Consider the following 19,241-nt stretch of genomic DNA (forward strand, 5'->3'; position numbering starts at 1 on the left):
CCCCCCCCCCCCCCCCCAGCAGAGAGCCCAATGCGGGGCTCGATCCCAGGACCCTGGGATCATGACCTGAGCCGAAGGGAGACGCTTAACAACTGAGCCACCCAGGTGACCCTATGCATGTGTTTTCTACAGTTGTCCCACAGTTTTTGTAAATCCTGGTTTTTGTTTTTGTTTTCCAGTTTGTTTCTCTTCGCTTTTTAGTTTGGGGAATTTCTATTATTTTACCCTCAAGCTCAGAGATTCTTTGCTCAGCTGTGTCTAGTCTACTAATGAGCCCATCAAAGGCAGTCTTCCTTTCTGTTCCAGTGTTTTTGATCCCTAGCAAATCTTGTTTATCCTTTCTTAGAATTTCCATCTCTGCTTCCATTTTCCATCTGTTCTTACATGCTGTCTACTATTTCCATCAAAGCACTTAGCATTATTAATCATAGTTTTAAAAAATTCCTGGTCTGATAATTCCAGTAGTCCTGCCATATCTAACTCTGGTTCTGATGCTTGTTCAGTCACTCTAAACTGTGCTTTTTACCTTTTAGTACGCTTTGTAAATTATTGTTGAAAAGTGGGCATGGGGGCGCCTGGGTGGCTCAGTCGGTTAAGCGTCTGCCTTCGGCTCAGGTCGTAGGTCGTAATCCCGGGGCCCTGGGATCAAGTCCCGCATTGGGCTCTCTGCTCAGCGGGGAGCCTGCTTCTCCCTCACACTCTCCCTCTGTGCTTTCTCTCTCTCTCTCTCAAATAAATAAATAAAATCTTAAAAAAAAAAAAATTGAAAAAAAAAAGAAAAAAGAAAAGTAGGCATGGTGTCTTGGGTAAAAGGAACTGTGGTGAAGCATTCTGATTGATTAGAAGATCTTTTGGTAAACCTGCACCCCAGGACCATGAACTTCAACAGTGCTTTTCAGTTTCTCTCCACCTTGTGTGGCTAGAGGGGGCAGGAGTCGGGTGTTCTGCTTCTTTCACATGTAAGGCCAGAGGGAGCTGGAGTTGGGTACTTCCCTTCCCCCAGGTAGTTTAGACTCTGATAAGACAACAGGTTAGGCTCTGGTAAAGTAGTTTCTCTTGAGGGCAGATCTTGTTTAGAATGCTCTGGCATATTTCAAGATGGTTTCTCCTTTCTCTGCTGGAAGCACCAGGGGAGTTTTCTTTGATTTTGACTGTGAGGACTTGGTAACCTCCTGGAGGTAACTCACAAAACTATGGAGATACCCCCTCTCCCCCATTACTGGGTCTCCCTGAAATATTTCACTCTCAGACTTGTCCTCACTGAGCCTCTAGCAGCTCATCAGTGCAGTTTAGGTGTTCCTGCCCTGGCACTGCTTCCCACGGACGTTTTTGCTTGTGGGTTTCTACTCTGGTTTTTTCTATGTCTGTATGTCTGTCTCTCCAATTTTGGGGGCAGGGGTTTGCCCTCTGCTCTTAACTTCTCTGACTGATTGAGGAAGAGTTGTTGATTTTTCAGTTTGTTACCTTTTTACTTTTTAGGACAGAGTGACAACTTCTAAATTCCTTGCATGCTGGACCAGAAACCACCTATTATCCCTCTTTTTACATGTAAGGAAATCAAGGCACAAAGCTATTATTAACTTGATCAAGGGCCCCACTTGGCATGCGGTAGAGCCAGGATTTGAATCTAGGTGTTCTGGCTCAAGAGTCTGTGCTGTTAACCACCACACCATTAAGGAAAACAAGCAGGTTGGGCCAGTGGGGAAAGGAAGAATATGTTTTCTTACCATGAGTCCTTCATGTCTCCTGTGTTAACATTTTCAAAAAATTTTCCAAAACACTTAAAGGAACAAGTATCAGAAGGGTTGGCTTGAAAATAATGATTACTAAAACGTGAGGTAGATACAGTGAGTAAATATTTTAGAGTAAAAAAAAAATCACTCCTAAACATACCATCTTTACAGATTACATTTCAGTTTGTGTCCATCTTTATGGACTACATGGATATTGTGTATTCAGCTTTTTCACTTAACATTGTATCATGGTGATTTCTCCATGTTTCTGTATCTTCTTTACAAAATACATTTAATAGCTATTTATTCTACCTTGGTGATGTGCTAAAATTTATAAAAATATTCTCTTAATGTTTGACGTTTGGTAATTATTATTTTTCTTTTACAATGATAGATAATGTCCCACAATTGGTTTCCTTCCTTTGAGTAATTTCATTCACGATAGCTCCATGAATGTGTGTATTGGGTCGTTGGGTGTGGATACATATATAACTATTGCCGACTTTTGTCATATTAGTTTCCACAATGGTTGTGTCGATTTTCTGGGCTTCCAACATTGTATAATTTTATGAAATTATAGAAAATATTATATATACATATACTGAAAACCTCTTAGATACAAGTGCAGTGTCAATACTGGAAGGCTCTGAAATTACACATCTTCTATAAACTGATGCATAACCTTTTTCCAGATACTCAGTTTATGTTGCATGTAGCCTTGCATGTGGGGGGCAGTCTGTAGATATTTATTGGATGGATAGATAGATGGATGGATGGATGATCTCCAACTGATTCCTTCTAATCAACACACAGAAAGTGAGTGGCAAAGTTGAGCTGATACTCTGATTTATAATATAGAGCTCTTTCTCCTACTTTAACTGCAGTTCTACTTCATTCACCAATATATATTGTACACTTAGTATGTGAAAACACAGTTCTAGAAGCTGGGGGTACTACTATCAATAAAACATAGTTCTACCCATCATGTACCTCACAGTTTTATTGACAAACTCACATACCTCTCTAGATCAAGTTCTCATCCATAAAATGAATGTAGTGACTTCAGAAGTTCCTTCTAGTTTCTGAAACTCTAAACTTCCCAAGTCTAGATATTAAGACTCTAGAGTAGGATTATTTTAAAGAGCAATCTAAAGGAACTGGTGATTCAAGATAATGATAGATCTTTTCTTTTTTTCTTCCTTCCTTCCTTCTTTCCTTCCTTCCTCCCTCCCTTCCTTCCTTCCTTCCTTCCTTCCTTCTTTCCTTCCTTCCTTCCTCCCCCTCCCTCCCTCCCTCCCTTCCTTCCTTCCTTCCCTCTTCATCATTGAGTACATACTAAACACCAGACACAATTAAGTGCTAGGAATAAAAATAGGAATAAGATAAGTCCTCTTCTCTTAAAAAGTCTACAGTCCAAAATGGGAAGGTTTTTTGAAGAATGGTTTGGCAACACAACAGTCCTGCACACAGTGTTTATGTGGATGTGGATGTGATGTGCTTACTCTAATATTCTAGCAAAAACTTAAATTGAGTGGTTTCCAGTATTAAAGTAGAGGAGGGAATCAGCTAAATGCTTCCAAACTTAATGGAAAATATCACTGAATCTTGTAGGTTTATGTCAGGGGAAAATACTGGTACCATACTTGCCAATATCAAGACGAAAGAGGACAAATGCAAATGGACTCACCACTTCTCTTCTTCTACTTGCACTCCTACGGACTGGAACTTACTGGGTGCTTTATTTTCCCCTGTTTTGTCAGGCTCTTCAGCATCATCCACCTGAAGAAATAAATAGGCAGAGGTGCCCAATTTTAGTCATCTTGCTTGAAAAACAAATGTCACATTTTATCAGAAACATCTGCAGTACTACTGGAATGTTTTGTGATTTGTAGTCTTTTTGTTCAATATTTGTGTATTGATGAAGGCCATCACTACACTGTTAGCATGTGCTTTTACTCTGCTGATCTTAGTAAAATGAAACTTTATTCACTCTTAAGATAAATGTCTATGATTGCTCCATAGATTTGTGAGTATGTGCTTACCTGTGAACACTATATTAGAAAGGAGCACTGCATGGAAATGGGTTCTTGGAAGTTTTGAATTTGCAGATAACAAAATATAAAAGAAGGAAGAAATTTCATTTATTGTAGTTAGAATTGTTGATACTGAGAGATTTAGGTACTAACTTTTTAAGATAAACTATATAGTATCTTCATTTTTTTCCCCCTTAAACTAAGAAATCGACTTTGAATATCATGCCATGGTTCCTAAATAGTTATGTACAGACTACAGCTCACATAGAAAATGTGTCTATATTTAAATGATAGCCTAGGGGCGCCTGGGTGGCTCAGTCATTAAGTGTCATCTGCCTTTCACTCAGGTCATGATCCCAGGGTCCTGGGATCGAGCCCTGCATCGGGCTCCCTGTTCCACGAGAAGCCTGCTTCTCCCCGTCTCTCACTCCCCCTGCTTGTGTTCCCTCTCTCGCTGTGTCTCTCGCTGTCAAATAAATAAAATCTTTAAAATTATATATATATATATATGTAAATGATAGCCTATGGGACAAACCTAAATTTGAAATAAATCTTATGACTGTGGAGAGCAATTAGATTTTTTCCTCTTTTTTCTGTGTATTAATAAATTATTTTTTCTAAAAATAAAAGCAATTTAATTAAGTTATATGAAATTAAAATACATAAATATAAAATGTAGAAAGATAAAGCCCCTAAGAATCACTTTCAAACTTTGCAGCACATTTGTCCATCTATTAATATGAACCAGCTCGGTGCCCCATTATTTGTTTTTTAAACTTTACCCTTCATTGTTCAGAATCCTAAAATCACTATATAGTGAATTTTGTATGGCTTGGAACAGCCTTCTTTACCCTGAACATATTTTTAAAAGTATTTACTCTTATGCTGTCATTTTTCTTTTTCATATTTAGTTCCTAAATCCACTGTCCTGAAATGTTTGTGCTTAAGAAACAAAGTAGAGGGACGTCTGGGTGGCTCAGTTGGTTAAGCGACTGCCTTCGGCTCAGGTCATGATCCTGGAGTCCCGGGATCGAGTCCTGCATCAAGTCCCGCATCGGGCTCCCTGCTCAGCAGGGAGTCTGCTTCTCCCTCTGACCCTCCCCTCTCTCATGTGCATGCTCTCTCTCACTCATTCTCTCTCTCTCAAATAAATAAAATCTTAAAAAAAAAAAGAAACAAAGAGATTTAACATTTTTTTTCCTACATGGATCATCAATTGATCTGGCTCCTTTTATCAACTAATTCAATTTTTTTTTAATTTGAGATGCCAACTTTATGTTCTACCAAACTTCACCCATACATTCCCATGTATATAGCCTTGTTTTTGGTCTACTGATCTTCTGGTCTTATTACTCCTCCCATTTTTTTTCCTAATCTAATTTTTTTTTTTAAAGATTTTATTTATTTATTTGACAGAGAGAGACACAGCAAGAGAGGGAACAGCAGACTCCCCACGGAGCAGGGAGCCTGATGCGGGGCTCTATCCCAGGACCCTGGGATCATGACCTGAGCTGAAGGCAGACGCTTAACGACTGAGCCACCCAGGTGCCCCCAATCTAATTTTTAATAAATCTTGGTATTTTCTATGGCGTGACTCCTCCTGTAATTCTTTTTTTAATGTAATTTTTTAAATTCCTGGGTTAAATTGGAGTATTAACTTCTAGGTAAATTTAACATCAAATTGTCAAATCTCTCCTTTCAGCTTCTACCTAGTGATAAAACTCACATTGGAATTTTTATTAGTGTTTCTTTCAATTTATTAATTTAATTCAATGTATAACTTTTGAGAGAATTGCTATCTTTATACTATGGAGTATTCCTGTGCAGGAATATTGAATTGAATAGTTTTCCACTTTCAGATCTCTTATGTTTTGTTTAAAGGAAAGTTTTTAGATTGTTTTCAGATAGGTGTTATATATTCTTTGTGAAGCTCAATCCTGTTACAGTTTTTGTTACTAAAGTGAATGGGCTTGTTTTGCTCCATTACATTTTCTATGTATTAATAATATACAGAGGGGAGTGCCTGGGTGGCTCGGTTGGTTAAGCAACTGCCTTTGGCTCAGGTCATGATCCTGGAGTCCCAGGATCCAGTCCGCACTGGGCTCCCTGCTCAGCGGGGAGCCCGCTTCTCCCTCTGACCCTCCCCCCTCTCATGCCCATTCTCCCTCTCTCAAATAAATATATAAAATCTTAAAAAAAAAAATACACAGGGGGCGCCTGCGTGGCTCAGTCATTAAGCATCTGCCTTTGGCTCAGGTCATGATCCCAGGGTCCTGGGATTGAGCCCCACGTTGGGTTCCCTGCTCAGCGGGGAGCCTACTTCTCTGTCTCCAGCTCCCCCTGCTTGTGTTCCCTCTCTCTCTGTGTGTCTCTCTCTGTCAAATTAATAAATAAAATCTTGAAAAAAATTATATACAGAAACATTATTGATATCTCTGTATTTATATTGTATTCTTTCACTCTAGTGAATCCTAATAATTTTTCAGTGGTTTCCATTAGATTTTCTAAGAGGACATGCATATTATCCACAAATAAAAGCAATTTTACTCTTTCTTTGGAATGTTTAGACCACATTTCACTTTCTTGCTTTGTGTATTGGCTAATGAGGGCAAATAGTACGGAACAAATCTGTGAAAATAGGCACCTATATCTAGCTTCTGAATCTAATTGGAATGTCTCTACCATTTCACCTTTAAATATGTTTAATTAGGTTTCTTATAGTTGTCTTATATCATGTTAATGTCATGTTAATAGTTGGAATGCCTTCTGAATTTTATTCAATACTGTATTTCTTTTTTTTTTAGACTTTATCTTTATTTATTTGCCAGAGATAGAGCAAGAGTGAGAGAGAGCACACAAGGACGGGGAGCAGCAGGTAGAGGGAGAAGGAGGCTCCCCACCCCAGGACCCTGGGATCATGACCTGAGCCAAAGGCAGACACTTAACCGACTAAGCCACCCAGGCGTCCCTCAATAATATATTTCTTAGCATGCATCTTGAGATCATATTTTCCCCCCTACAGCTAAAATAACTTTGAATTTCTGTAACATGCACTATTTGGTAATGACATATTATTTTATTTTTATTTTTATTTTTTTTAAAGATTTTTTATTTATTCATTTGAGACACAGAGATACAGAGAGAGAAAGAGCATGAGCAGGGGGAGAGCAGAGGGATAGGGAGAAGCAGGCTCCCTGCTGAGCCAGGAGCCTGATGTGGGGCTCAATCCCAGGACTCTGGGATCATGACTTGAGCTGAAGGCAGACGCTTAACCATCTGAGCCACCCAGGCGCCCCTATTTTTATATTTATTTATTTATTTATTTATTTATTTATTTATTTATTTATTTAAAGATTTTATTTATTTATTTGACAGAGACACAGTGAGAGAGGGAACACAAGGAGGGGGAGTGGGAGAGGGAGAAGAAGGCTTCCCGCAGAGCAGGGAGCCTGATGCGGGGCTCCATCCCAGGACTCTGGGATCATGACCTGAGCCAATGGCAGATACTTAACCAACAGAGCCACCCAGGTGTCCCTCCCAGATTTTATACTTCCTCTTACATTAGTATTACTAATTTACATGTATGTCTATTTTATTTTGACCTTAAAATTTACCTGCATAAAATTGTCACAAGAATTTTTTTGTAATTTTAAAAAAGGCTTTCTCATTTCTAATATCATTGATTTGTGTTTTCCCTCTCAATCAGACTTATTATTTATTTGTCTTTTCCCCAAGAACCAATTTTGGTTTAATGTATCAGTTCTACTTTAGTTTTTTTTGCTGTTGCTCTGTTTTTGTCTTCCAATGCATTTATCTCTACTTTCATCATTAATAATTCCTTTCAATTTATTGTTTGTTTATAATTTTTTGAATTGAATGTTTTGTTTATATTGTAATATTTCTTGCTTAACTATGAAAGAACTTAGGGCTATGAATTCTTCTGAGATCACAGCTAGGGCCACAACCCATAGTGATGATTTATAGGATTCTCATCATTTATTTCACAATAATCTTGAATTTCCTCCTTCATCCAAATGTTATTTAGAATATTTTTTAATATTTTTAGATGGTAAGCTTTTGTTATCTGCTTAGCATTAATTTCTAGTTTTAATGTGTAATGGTTGGAAACCATGACTGTAATATCTCTTCTTTTTGGAATCCATTAAAATTATCTCAGGAGTTTTGACTTGAGATAAGTCCCCCTAAAAAAATCTCTTCCTGAATATGAACTGATTCTGATTTCAAGGACATCAAAATAAAGTTTACAAAGTTAGAATGTACTGAGTACTGTTACAGAAAAAACTATTCATGACACTTGTTAAAGAATTGGCAAGGTACACTTTATTCAGGGGGATTATTGTGATAGACATAGGGACCACAGCGGGCTTGGGCTCAACTCCAAATGCAACAGGAAAAAGTAGGAATTTACAGCCAAGGAGCAGGGTGGGAGGGTGTCAGTGGGTAGAAAATTACAGAGAGGAGACAATCAGGGATAAGAGGGGACCTCAAAGGGTCCTTGCTGAAGGCAGGCCAGGGTGATCAGGCACATCAGCTGGGGGATGATGGAGGATGAGGAACATGATCAGATGAGGAACATGACCAGACACCAGTCCTGGGGCATTCTGGCTAAACCGACTTAGCAGGATTCTCACTAAAATTGGGCGATGCACACATGGACACACAAGTATGAAAGTCAAGGCCCAGTCAGGAAGAGAATTCAGAGCAGCCTGACTAGAGTCAGACCAAGGAGAGGCTCGTTATCAATACCACCTCTATGGCTTTACTTCATTGGTTTAAGTCCATTGATTATGAATCAGGGATGATGTGACTTTTTTATTTCTCAAGGTCCTCTTTTAATTAATAGTAACAACTCACTTGGTTTGTATCATTCTCTGAAATAGTTCACTCAACTTGGCAGTGGGACTCATCTCTTCACATGGGTCATGACATGTATTTCTGTACACTTGGATAGGCATTAAAGGAAACAGATAAGTGAATCTTAGGAGTGCAATCTAAGATAACTTAGTTTTCTTTTCTTTTTAATTCAAAGAATGAGTAAGCAACCACATCTTATGTAATGTGAAGATCAAGCTTAAAGCTCTTTTAGGTTGTTCTACAACATGAGTTCAATGATCATGGAGGGAAGTCACAATCTAATATCTGGAGGTGGAGAGGTTAAGGTCTAAAGCTACATGAAACTCATCTGTACTTGAAAAAAAATTACACTTGAGAGACTAAAAGATGGTGTAACCCCCTGCTACCTTTGGGGATGGGAGTAGGAGTCAGAGGTAGAAAGATGGGGGCATTTCATATTTTGTTCTGTATCCTTTCATACTGTATGAATCCTTTACGACAATACCGCATGCATATACTACTTATTTTGTAATTTTAAGAAAAACAAATTAACCTTAACGTGACCCTTGACTTTTTAGAAAGACATACAACTTTGCTCTAAATCCGAAGCAACCAGTTACCCTCTCCCCGACCCTCCCAGCACTAGACCACCAGAAAAAGCACCAGATAAAGTAGTTGACTTGAATTTTGGACCATATTATAAACAATACATACTTCAAGATATTCTAGAATCATATTTAGTGCCATGAAATGTTCCCACTAGAATGCCAACTAAGTATTCTAAGACTTAAGAGTTAAGTGAACTAAGACTACAAATTCACCCTAGCCATCTCAAGCTTTTTAATACACATGCTTATGGTTTATTTATTTATTGGACAAAGTGACTTTTTCTGGTGACTTACTTATTGTCTAGCAGCTCCAGGCCCATATTTTATACCCATTTGCTCTGTGGCACTGGGGCCAGGACTCTGCAAACTACATTTCCCAGGCTTTGTTGCTGGCCAGCTTCCAGTTATATTCTAACAAAGGAAGGTGGGAGGAGGGAAGGGACTTTCTTTCTGTTTCCACCTTCTGTGGGCATTGCCCCAGCATACAAAGGCAGCTGTGCTCTAGCTTCTAGCCCTCTTGACCCATGCACCGATGTGCTGCTCCCTTGGACATCCCAGCACCAGCTGACCACACCCACTGTGGTGCTCCGAGACTGGCTGTACTGGGGACTCTCCCCTGAGCATCTCAATTCTGGGAACCCCATCTTTCCCTTTTTGCTGCCTTAGTCCTAGAAGTGGTAATTGCTCAGTGCATTGCGTTATTGCTCTCTCAACCTTCCCATACCTGTAGAACCAACATTGTATATCAAACTGCCTCTGTTTGAGAGCTGAGCATGGTTTCTATTTTCCTGAATGGGATTCTAACTGGTTCCATGTGGCTACACTCATGTCAATGAAAAAGGCTTAGAGTGTCAGCCAAAGTAGGATGTTGCAGCTTTACAATATGGGGTAGTAGCAAAATTACCCAATGAAACTTAGCCCAATGACGCATGATAGGTATTTCCCTTAAGAACCATGATCCTCAATGCATAGAGAAAGGGAGAAAGAAAGGATGCATGGGTCTCAAGGACAAGGATGGAAGACATTGCATTCTGTGGATGGAGGACCTTGTACTCTGAGTTCGAGCCCCACCCCACCTATCTAAACCTATAGCTGCTTTGCATTAAAGTGTTTATCTTCCAAGCTTTAGTCTTTGTATGTAAATTTATCTTTGTGACAAAAATGCACAAATGTCACCACTCTTACATGGTACTTAGGGTAATCTATTTAAATTTGTGAAGTGACTTTCAGAATGTTTCAAGAAATTGCATAGTAATTATATCTGTCTTGAACAAAATTAAGAAAACCCTTAGCAGATAAAATTTCAGCAAGTTTGGCTATGATTTTAAAGGAAGGTAATAATAATAACTAGATTTAATATTTAGTGAGCCCACTACACTTAGAACTTTACATACATTCTATCAGACAATTTTTAAAAAAGATTTTATTTATTTGAGAAAGAGAGAGAGAGAGAGAAAATGAGCAGGGGTGGGGGGAGGCACAGGGAGAGGGAGAAGCAACTCCCTGCTGAGCAGGGAGCCCAAATGTGGGGCTTGATCCCAGGACCCTGAGATCATGAACTGAGCAGAAGGCAGATGCCTAACCGACTGAGCTACCCAGGTACCCCATGTATCAGCCCATTTTTACTACAACCTATAATAAAATACTCTGTGGAATAGTGACTGTTACTCTAAATTTCCAGATGAGGAAACTAGAACCATTAAGTAATTAGCCTAAACTCACACAGGTTGTAGAGTAAATGATTGTAATGTTAGCTGTTAGGCATAGATTAAATTAAAAATGTTGGGTAAGGTTTGGAAACTCTGACCCTAAAGAGGTAAAGGGTGGGAAAGAGTTCAAGATCCCAGTGTTATAAATTTTGGGGATTAGGATTTAAATTGGGTTACAGTGTAATGAAATTTGATGACTGTTTTGCATTTTGAATTTTTACTTATTATTCTCCATCAAAGAAGTGGTATAGCATGGTCACATTAAGCACCAAGGTACAGTCTAGGCTGTCAATGTAGGATGTGTAGCCTTGGGCAAGTTATCAGCCTCTCTGTGTTCTCATCTATAGGGTAGAGATAATCGTACCACCTATGCCATAGGGTTGTTGTAGGGGCTAAATGAAACAACCACATAAAGTACTCAGTCCTTCCATATAGTTTTTATAGTAGTGAACAGTGATTGAAGGAAGAGTTAGAGCAATTTTTCCACTCACTAAAATATTCAAATATTTAAGTGGCAGGATGGTGTCTGAAACAAAACTTTCTCCCCAACATTACATGTGGGTTTCAGAGTAGTTCCATCTGACTGGGTGAAAATGACAATAATGTAAGGTGGATTTCATGTATATGAATGCTTTATTCTGAGTAAGAATTTTTTGGAGAAGAGGCGTCTGGCTGGCTTGGTAGAGCTTGTGACTCTTGATCTCCGGGTTGTAAGTTCAAACCCCACGTTGAGTGTAGAGATTACTCAAAAAAAAAAAAAGAAGAAAGAATTCTTTGGAGAAGAACCTATGAGATCAACCGGCAGACCTGGGAGGTGATTAAGATGGATATATAGAAGCTTTTAAATAAAATGAACAGTAAGACTGACAAACAACTATCTTTAAAATATGTTATTATTAAGAGCAAAAAGGCAAGATATAGAATAGGGTGAGGTATATGCTAACATCTGGGTAAAAAAAGGGGAATAAGTTAAAATATATATTTGCTTGAATATGCACAAAGTATCTCTGTACGGAGATGCAAATGTTGGTTATATTAATTTTCTCCGGCAAAGAGAACTGACAGGCTATTAAATAAGAATGGGAGGGAGACTAGTCACTGAACGCCTTTTTGTAACTTTTGAATTTTGAGCCAGAGGAATATTTATCTATTGAAAAATAATGTAAAATAAAGAAAAAACTGAACATTAAGGAAGTAGAAGTAAACTAACATGGCCCCATGCCAGCTATGGGCCAGATAAGGAAAGTAGATTTTTTTTTTTATCATGGGTAATATATACATGACATAACATTCTTCATCTTAACCTCTTCTAAGTGTATAGTTCCAGCCGGTATTGAGTACGTTCGCAATACTGTGCTACCATCACCATCATCCACGTCCAGAATTTTTTCATCATCCCAAATTGAAATTCTGTACCCCCATAGGAAGCTGGAATCACGAACTGAGCAGAAGGCAGATGCCTAACTCAATCTCAAAATAGTTCTGTGAGGGATAGTTAAGGAAACAGGCTCAGGAAGATGGCGTCATTTACCTGGACAGCACAGAGAACCGGCCTCTGCTCTTCCCTACTCCTCCAAATCCCTTGGGCAGTTGGGAGAGCAGTTAGCTTCTAGGGGGAGGTGGGAGTGGGCATGGGGGTGGAGGCTGGCTTTGTGCATGTGCCTCCTGCTGTGTCTTCTAGTACCAGGCACCAGTGCCACAAGTTCTGTTAGGAAACTTGACAGCTTGTGCTATGGTAACCTGTAGGTTATATATGTATAAAATAAAACCATCTGGGGGCGCCTGGGTGCTCAGTCATTAAGAGTCTGCCTTCGGCTCGGGTCATGATCCCAGGTCCTGGGATCGAGCCCCACATCGGGCTCCCTGCTCAGCGGGAAGCCTGCTTCTTCCTCTCCCACTCCCCCTGCTTGTGTCTCTCTCTGTCAAATAAAAAAAAAAAGATTAAAAAAAATAAAACCATCTGACTCATTGCTACTAGACAAAATTTAATTGCCCTTTAGAAGTGCACTGTGCAGAATGCACTGTGAAAATATATCATCATTGTGAAAACGTACCCCACGCCTGGCTTTTAGATGTGCCTTAGAGTTGGTTCATTGTGAATAGATTTATTGGCTGCCACGTCAGGAAGTTATTATTCAAAGGGCACCTGCATGATATGGCACAACAAAAAAGGGAGAAAGGCATGACTCTTCTCCACTGAGAGAAGGAAATTTCTAGCAGGGTAAGCCAAGCTGAACAGATGTGAAAAACAAGAATCAGTTTGATCTTATCTTTGAGCAGCAGAAAACACTGGGCTGAACTGAGAAGCCTGCTGAATTATCTACCATTTTTTGAAATGCATGATTAAATAACCAACAATTATGCTGAAACTACTGCACATTCTTTGCTCATGAAGCTGTGATGTGAGTGATTGCTTTCTACACTACCAGTCACTTTGGTCTTGCTCCCCCTCACTCCCACATGTATGAGAAGTGATTCACATTTTTGTTCTCAGATGGTTACTCAGTAGTGTCGAACATACTATAACACAGCTCAGTAACCCAGGTTATTCTTGGATGTCCACTCCTTTTTTGAGAATCAAAATGTGCATCAGGAATTGAGGGCACTTTGTGCGTGATTGTATTCATGTTTGTTTAGCTATCCCAATGCTTTGAGTCACACATTCAGTTTAGAGGACAAAAATAGCAGCCTCTAATAATGCCTACAGACAAAATCTCTTCATAATTTTTAAGTCACATTCAACAACGTAGGAATTGCAGAGCCAATCATTTGAAAATCTGGTCCCCCACATGGCCCTATCACCCAAAATGGCCAGATGGCAAATCTTCTGGAAAAATAAAAGTGCTTAATTTCTTGAGTTTTGGGGTCCCTGTTTCAAAGGACAGAAAGGGAGGCTGTTACCTGTATCCCAATAGAGAGACATCGATTTTTCTTAAAGTGATCCTTCTTCCTGTCCTCTGTAGTGACAGTGGCTATGGTGGTCGTGGTAGTGACAGTGGCAGGGTTGTTGCTCATGTGTTGACTCGCAGGGCCGTGGATCTGGGCATTTGCAGCTTCAATGGCGGCTGTCAGAGCCTTCATACTGTCCAGGCTCTCCGTGGAGTTGCTCAGTCCAGACTGGCTGATAATATCTCCTCGCTGGCCCTGTCCATCCATGTAGGCATCCTGGGCAGACTCTGTGCTACTCTGGGCTGTGATAGAAATGAAAGGTTTCGTGGTAGTTCTGGGTGGGACTGGAGGTGGTGTCTTCTTATATGTTGTAATGCAAGATGACACTGGAAGACAGTGAAAACAGAGACACTGTGATTTCTGTGTGGGTTTCAGTTTCTGTACTGTAACTAACATCCACTGGAAATCAGGGCACATGAAACACAAAAAGACATTGAGCATGAAAACAAGCCCGTTGATAGAGTAAGTGAGATCCCTGCTTCAGGGGGATAGTTGAGCCTCCTACGAGGGGATGCTCCCACAAGACTGAGGGGAAAAAAGACCGGAAAACACCACCCTCTGAGATGGACGTTTCTGAAATGGAAGTTAATATGAATTAACATAAGATAGCCATCTGTAGAAATCTTCCCAGGCAACAGTACACCCTGAGAGAGAATGTATATACATGTAGATAAGCCCAGCGTAGTCTCTGCCTGCTCAGGGAAATACGAAATATAGCTAATGTTAAACAACATAACTCACTGGAGAAGATTGCAGTGGTGGAAAGAAAGAAAAGAGGTTGTGAGCAAGTGTGGTCTGATCCTAACCACAGTGGGAAGTGCCGGGGGGTGGGCACGGCGGCGCACAGAGCTGTCCCAGCTTCCTGGGCTGTTTCTTCCTTTCTTTCTCCCTCCCTCCCATCCCTCCCTCTCTTCCTTCCTGTCTTTGTCTCCCCCCTCTTCCTTCCTTCCTTCCCTCCTCCTCTTCTTCCCTCCTCTTCTCCTTCCCACCTTCCTTCCTCCGGATAGATGCTCACTATATAAACTTCTTTTCTGAAATTTTTTGTTGTTATTTCTGAGCAGTATATTCTAGAGGGAATATACTGCACAAAAGTATCCTAGTGTAGTCTCCCTCGTTTCTAAATCTGTGGTGGGGGGTGGAGGGGTGGGAGATTGGCTTGTATGAGCCTACTCCGTAAAATGCTGTCCCTCAAGGCTACTTAATCAACTCAGGGGCCTGGGTCTGTGCAGAAAGGTGTCCTTTCTGGACCTGTACAGTTTAGTCAAGATCCTCCCAGAGGCTCTGGCTAAAGTAGCCTTTGCTCTTCTCTCCAACTACCTGATCACAACTCTGAGGTTATATGAAGAAGATTTACACACTGGTTTTCAGCTTTCCATTTGTGGAGCATGGTGTACAGAATACAGATCAGAAAGAATGATTACGTTTTCAAGTGAACTCCCTGCCAGCTTTCTAAAGACTTTTGTTAAGTCCTCTTAAAAATGATTCAAACTATTGTGTTTCCGTCACATGCCCCCACCCCCCATGCCTTTCCCATTCACAACAGGCGGTCACTGTTACACCCAATCAGCTACTCCTGACCACACGATCCCAACTCTCGTTTGAGCTGCCACTGGGGCCATCTCACTAAATTGAAATAACTTGCTTTAATATTTGGATGTTTCCTGGGTCACTCAAAGGAAGTGTCCTATAAGGAACAATAAACAGAAGGATCCTATTATGCTGTCCTGTGGTTCCACTGGCTTGTGATTTGGAGTAATTTCCTTAACCGTAAAAGAGATAGGGACTGAAATATTTTGCTACTTCCTAGGGATTACCTGATGGAATATATATGCCCTGGAGGTGGGGGGTAATGTAAACAATATAAATGTAGCCACCACTCAAGTTACCCAGGATGAATGACTGCCCGAGGCTCACCCAGGGAAAACCTTCTACCTAAGCTTAGTGCACGGACTATATATATCCTTCAACAATTTGAACAGAGCTCTCGGCAATTCCCAGCCCAACATCTAGAGTTTTCAGCTAAGGTGCCTCAGAGGTAATGCAAGCAGTGGAGGCTCATGGTGCCCACCTGCAAGGGGCGGAGCCAGGAGCAGAGCCACACTGGTCTCAGGTTCTCCCACTAGGCTACAGCGAAGGCTCGGGCTAAGTAATGCAAACCTGTGCACTGCTGATTTTTCACCTCACCCAATTTAGTTTAGTGTCATGCACCGGACCTACTGAGGTGCTGCCTTCTGCTTCCCAGGAAGGTTTGAAGGGATAACCCTGCTGAGGCCGAGGCTCAGACTGGGTGGGAGGAGGAGTGACCATAAGTAGGATAGGATCAATCTCTTCAAATCTAGTGAAACCAGATCATTTTATTACTTCTCTTAAGTTGTTACAGTGTGAACTCATTAGTTTGTTGAAAATGGATGCTCAGGACATTCGGCCCACTCGTATTCCAAAGAAATGAAATACCCCATTCTAACAAAGAAATGTCTGATCTTTGGGGGTTGTTTATGGCTTCTTGTTAGTTACCCTGTTTCCTCTTTCGTTGTGGACAGTCAAAACTGCACAATGCAGCCAAATAGAGTATTCTTTCTTTTGCTGTGATTTACAGTAGAAATTTTGCCATGATGTGATGTGTGATATGGGAAATAGAGAAAGGAGGGTGTCACATTATTTCCAGTGTAATGATGGGGTTTGGGGACACTCCCCAGGGCCAACTGCAATTTGGTGCCATCTGGTGGCTGTTGTCAGCTCCCCTCCTGGATCAGTAGGGATAACTGAGTACTTAGATCAATGGGGACCTGCAGGACCGCAGCGGCAATGCTAGAAATCCACTAGGGTTAGACTGGACGGGGAGAATCCTGGGGACGTGTCTTTCCCAGTAGGCTGGCCCAACCCCAATGCCCAAAGGAGGTAAGAATTTGAGATTGCCTCACTCGAAGAAGGGAGCTCAACAGAAGACAGGAATCACCTGCTATGCTGTTAGATTCAAGGGGCTTCATTATGAGATTTCACTGCAGTGTGGGGCTTGGCACAAATCTGCCACAGTTATCAGAGTTACACTCAAAGAAGCACCACCCATCAATTATCAAGTAGAAATCTAAAAGGAATTCCAATCTTTAAGAATGCCCTCTGCCAGAGAAGAAAGGACATCCAAGACACAACTCACACTTCCATAACCCCCTTCCTTCTCATGCCCCAATTCTTTCGCATACAAGGCTGCTCCAGAAATCGGACAACCAGATTCCCAATTTCTCCCAGCATCACTCTTTCCTGGTTTTGCAGGCTAAATTCTTTCTTCTCTCCTAAGATCTTTTTATTTTCCTAATTCTACTCTCATGATTCAGCACTATGAATAATTTAGAATCCGCTGGAGTCTGAGTGCCCAGAGGGGTGCAGTAGAGTGAGGTTCAAGGAGATGAAAACACAAGTAAATAAATCTTGTCTGGTCAAGACAGAAAGAGAAAATAAGTGCTTATATGCCATCAGTGAAACACTTCTTTTGTTTGAGAGTAACATTCTCAAAACAGTGATTAAAAAAAGCAAGTGCTCCTTTTATTCAATTGGAACTTTAAAAAGAAAAGATATGATACTTTAACCATTATTATTGCTTTCCTTTGCTTGATGTATTATGTGTTCATTTCAAATAAACTGATTTTTTTCCTTATTTGGATCCCGATGGTTTACTGCCCCAGCTCAAAGTTGGCGAAAGGACTCCTATTTATAAGAAGAGTCAGCAAGAGCAGAGTTACACATTTTGATGGCATCACTTTGATTCAGAGGATACTGCAGAGCATAGAGACCAGAGACCGGCTTTTACATCAAGTTAAGAAATGATTGAAGAAGGAGGAGGGGGAGGGGTGGAGGAGGGGAGGAGGAAAAGGAGAAGAAGTAAAAAAAAAAAAATGAACAAATTCCTATCCTATTTCAGCTTCTAGCCGACGATTCAATATTGTCTCTATTTGCATGGGAAGATAATGCTAGTGTTGAAAGCCTCAGGAAGACCTGTGCCAGGAATTATTTTTTTCTGTAGTGGTGAAGGTTTTCTGAAAAAAAAAATCTAGACTTTCTTATCACTCCAGTTATCTTCTGTGATCAAGAGCACACATGTGTCAGGTGGCCACAAAACAGATGTAGGCTCAAACCCACATGTTCTAGCTTCTTAATAATACATTCTGCCTGGGGCATCAGTCGGATGCTCAACCGACTGAGCTCAGCGTGGAGTCTGCTTGGCCCTCTCCTTCTACTTCTCCCCCTGCTCGCGTTGGTGCTCTCTTTCTCTCTTTAAAATACTCTTTCTCTCTTTAAAATAAATAAATAAAATCTTAAAAAGAGTAAGACCTTCTTATGGGCTAAGCTAATGTGTCATATACCATAAAGCTACGTTTAGGAATTATTTAGCACTTCCTTGTTACTTTTTAGAAACTCTTTCAAATACAACAAGCCCATAAGTACTACAGGTAAAAACCACAAAAGGACAACAAAAGAATTCCAAAATATACATATACATAGAGTCGTACAGTAGTCAAACAACACCTCTTTGATGTAAACAGGTTACCCTCCGACATTATTAACCACAAAGCAAGCTGCGTTGGTCTGCGTTTAGTAGTGGCTGGCTTCTACACAGAAGTCACGGTCAGAGCAATCCTGGATTTGCTGAGTTGTATCAGATGGTCTGCACTTACTGAGCTGAAGACCACCAGAGAGAGAAGGCCTGCCTCAACCCACTGTCTAGTTTCTGTGGAGGGCAAAGGTCTCTTGATTTGGGTAATTTGGTCTGGCCAACAACAGTTTACAAGCCCTCGAAAGAAGATTAAAAAAATCAAATGGGGTTAAGAGTGGGGGTGCTGGAACTGGCTTTTATCAGCTTGCTAGCTAATTTTGCACATCTCTTCCCAGGTCTCTGTTTAGTGACATTTCATTGATAGCTTGAAACTGACCTTGGTGTGAATATTTAACACAATGGATATTGGGAAATACTACCCCTGCCTGAGAGAGCCAGCTGTGAAGCACTTCCAGCACACCTGTATGCATAGCATGACACTGGTCAAAGTGTGGTCCACAGACAGGTGTCAAGTCACAAACTATTTGATGAGTGTATGTTGAGATATGCCATGAAAATTGAGAGTAAACTTTTAGAAACTTTTACAGCAATTCTAAAGACTATTTCATTGGTTGAACCTAACAAAAAGAAGACCAGGGCTTGGTTTTGGGTGCCTCGTTTTTTTAATTTCCTTTATCCAGTGATTCATTTTACTGCATTTTTACCAAAATATCGATCTGCAGCAGATTGGACACCAAACAAACTGGTCCATCCCCAGAGATAGTGTGAGAAGCACTGACAGGAAACATTTGCTAATCCAGCGGCAA

General features: G+C 40.6%; 1 protein-coding gene across 19 annotated transcripts in view; it reads right to left on the reverse strand.

Moving 5' to 3' along the window:
- The window catches only part of DLGAP1 (DLG associated protein 1), a 305,491-nt gene that overhangs the window by 51,692 nt on the left and 234,558 nt on the right, over window positions 1-19,241 (reverse strand). For 15 of the 19 annotated variants that reach the window (XM_081801559.1, XM_081801558.1, XM_081801565.1 and 12 more), the window contains 2 exons: window positions 13,839-14,212; window positions 3,421-3,512 (listed from right to left, as the gene is read on the reverse strand). In XM_081801559.1, coding sequence (XP_081657685.1) covers window positions 3,421-3,512; window positions 13,839-14,212 — 466 coding nt within the window. The remainder of the gene's footprint in view (window positions 1-3,420; window positions 3,513-13,838; window positions 14,213-19,241) is intronic. The other 4 variants (XM_081801561.1, XM_081801560.1, XM_081801569.1 and 1 more) reach the window with 1 other exon arrangement.

This window comes from Leptonychotes weddellii, chromosome 13, assembly GCF_054177405.1.
Source record: "Leptonychotes weddellii isolate Sample4059 chromosome 13, ASM5417740v2, whole genome shotgun sequence".
Lineage (NCBI taxonomy): Eukaryota > Metazoa > Chordata > Mammalia > Carnivora > Phocidae > Leptonychotes > Leptonychotes weddellii.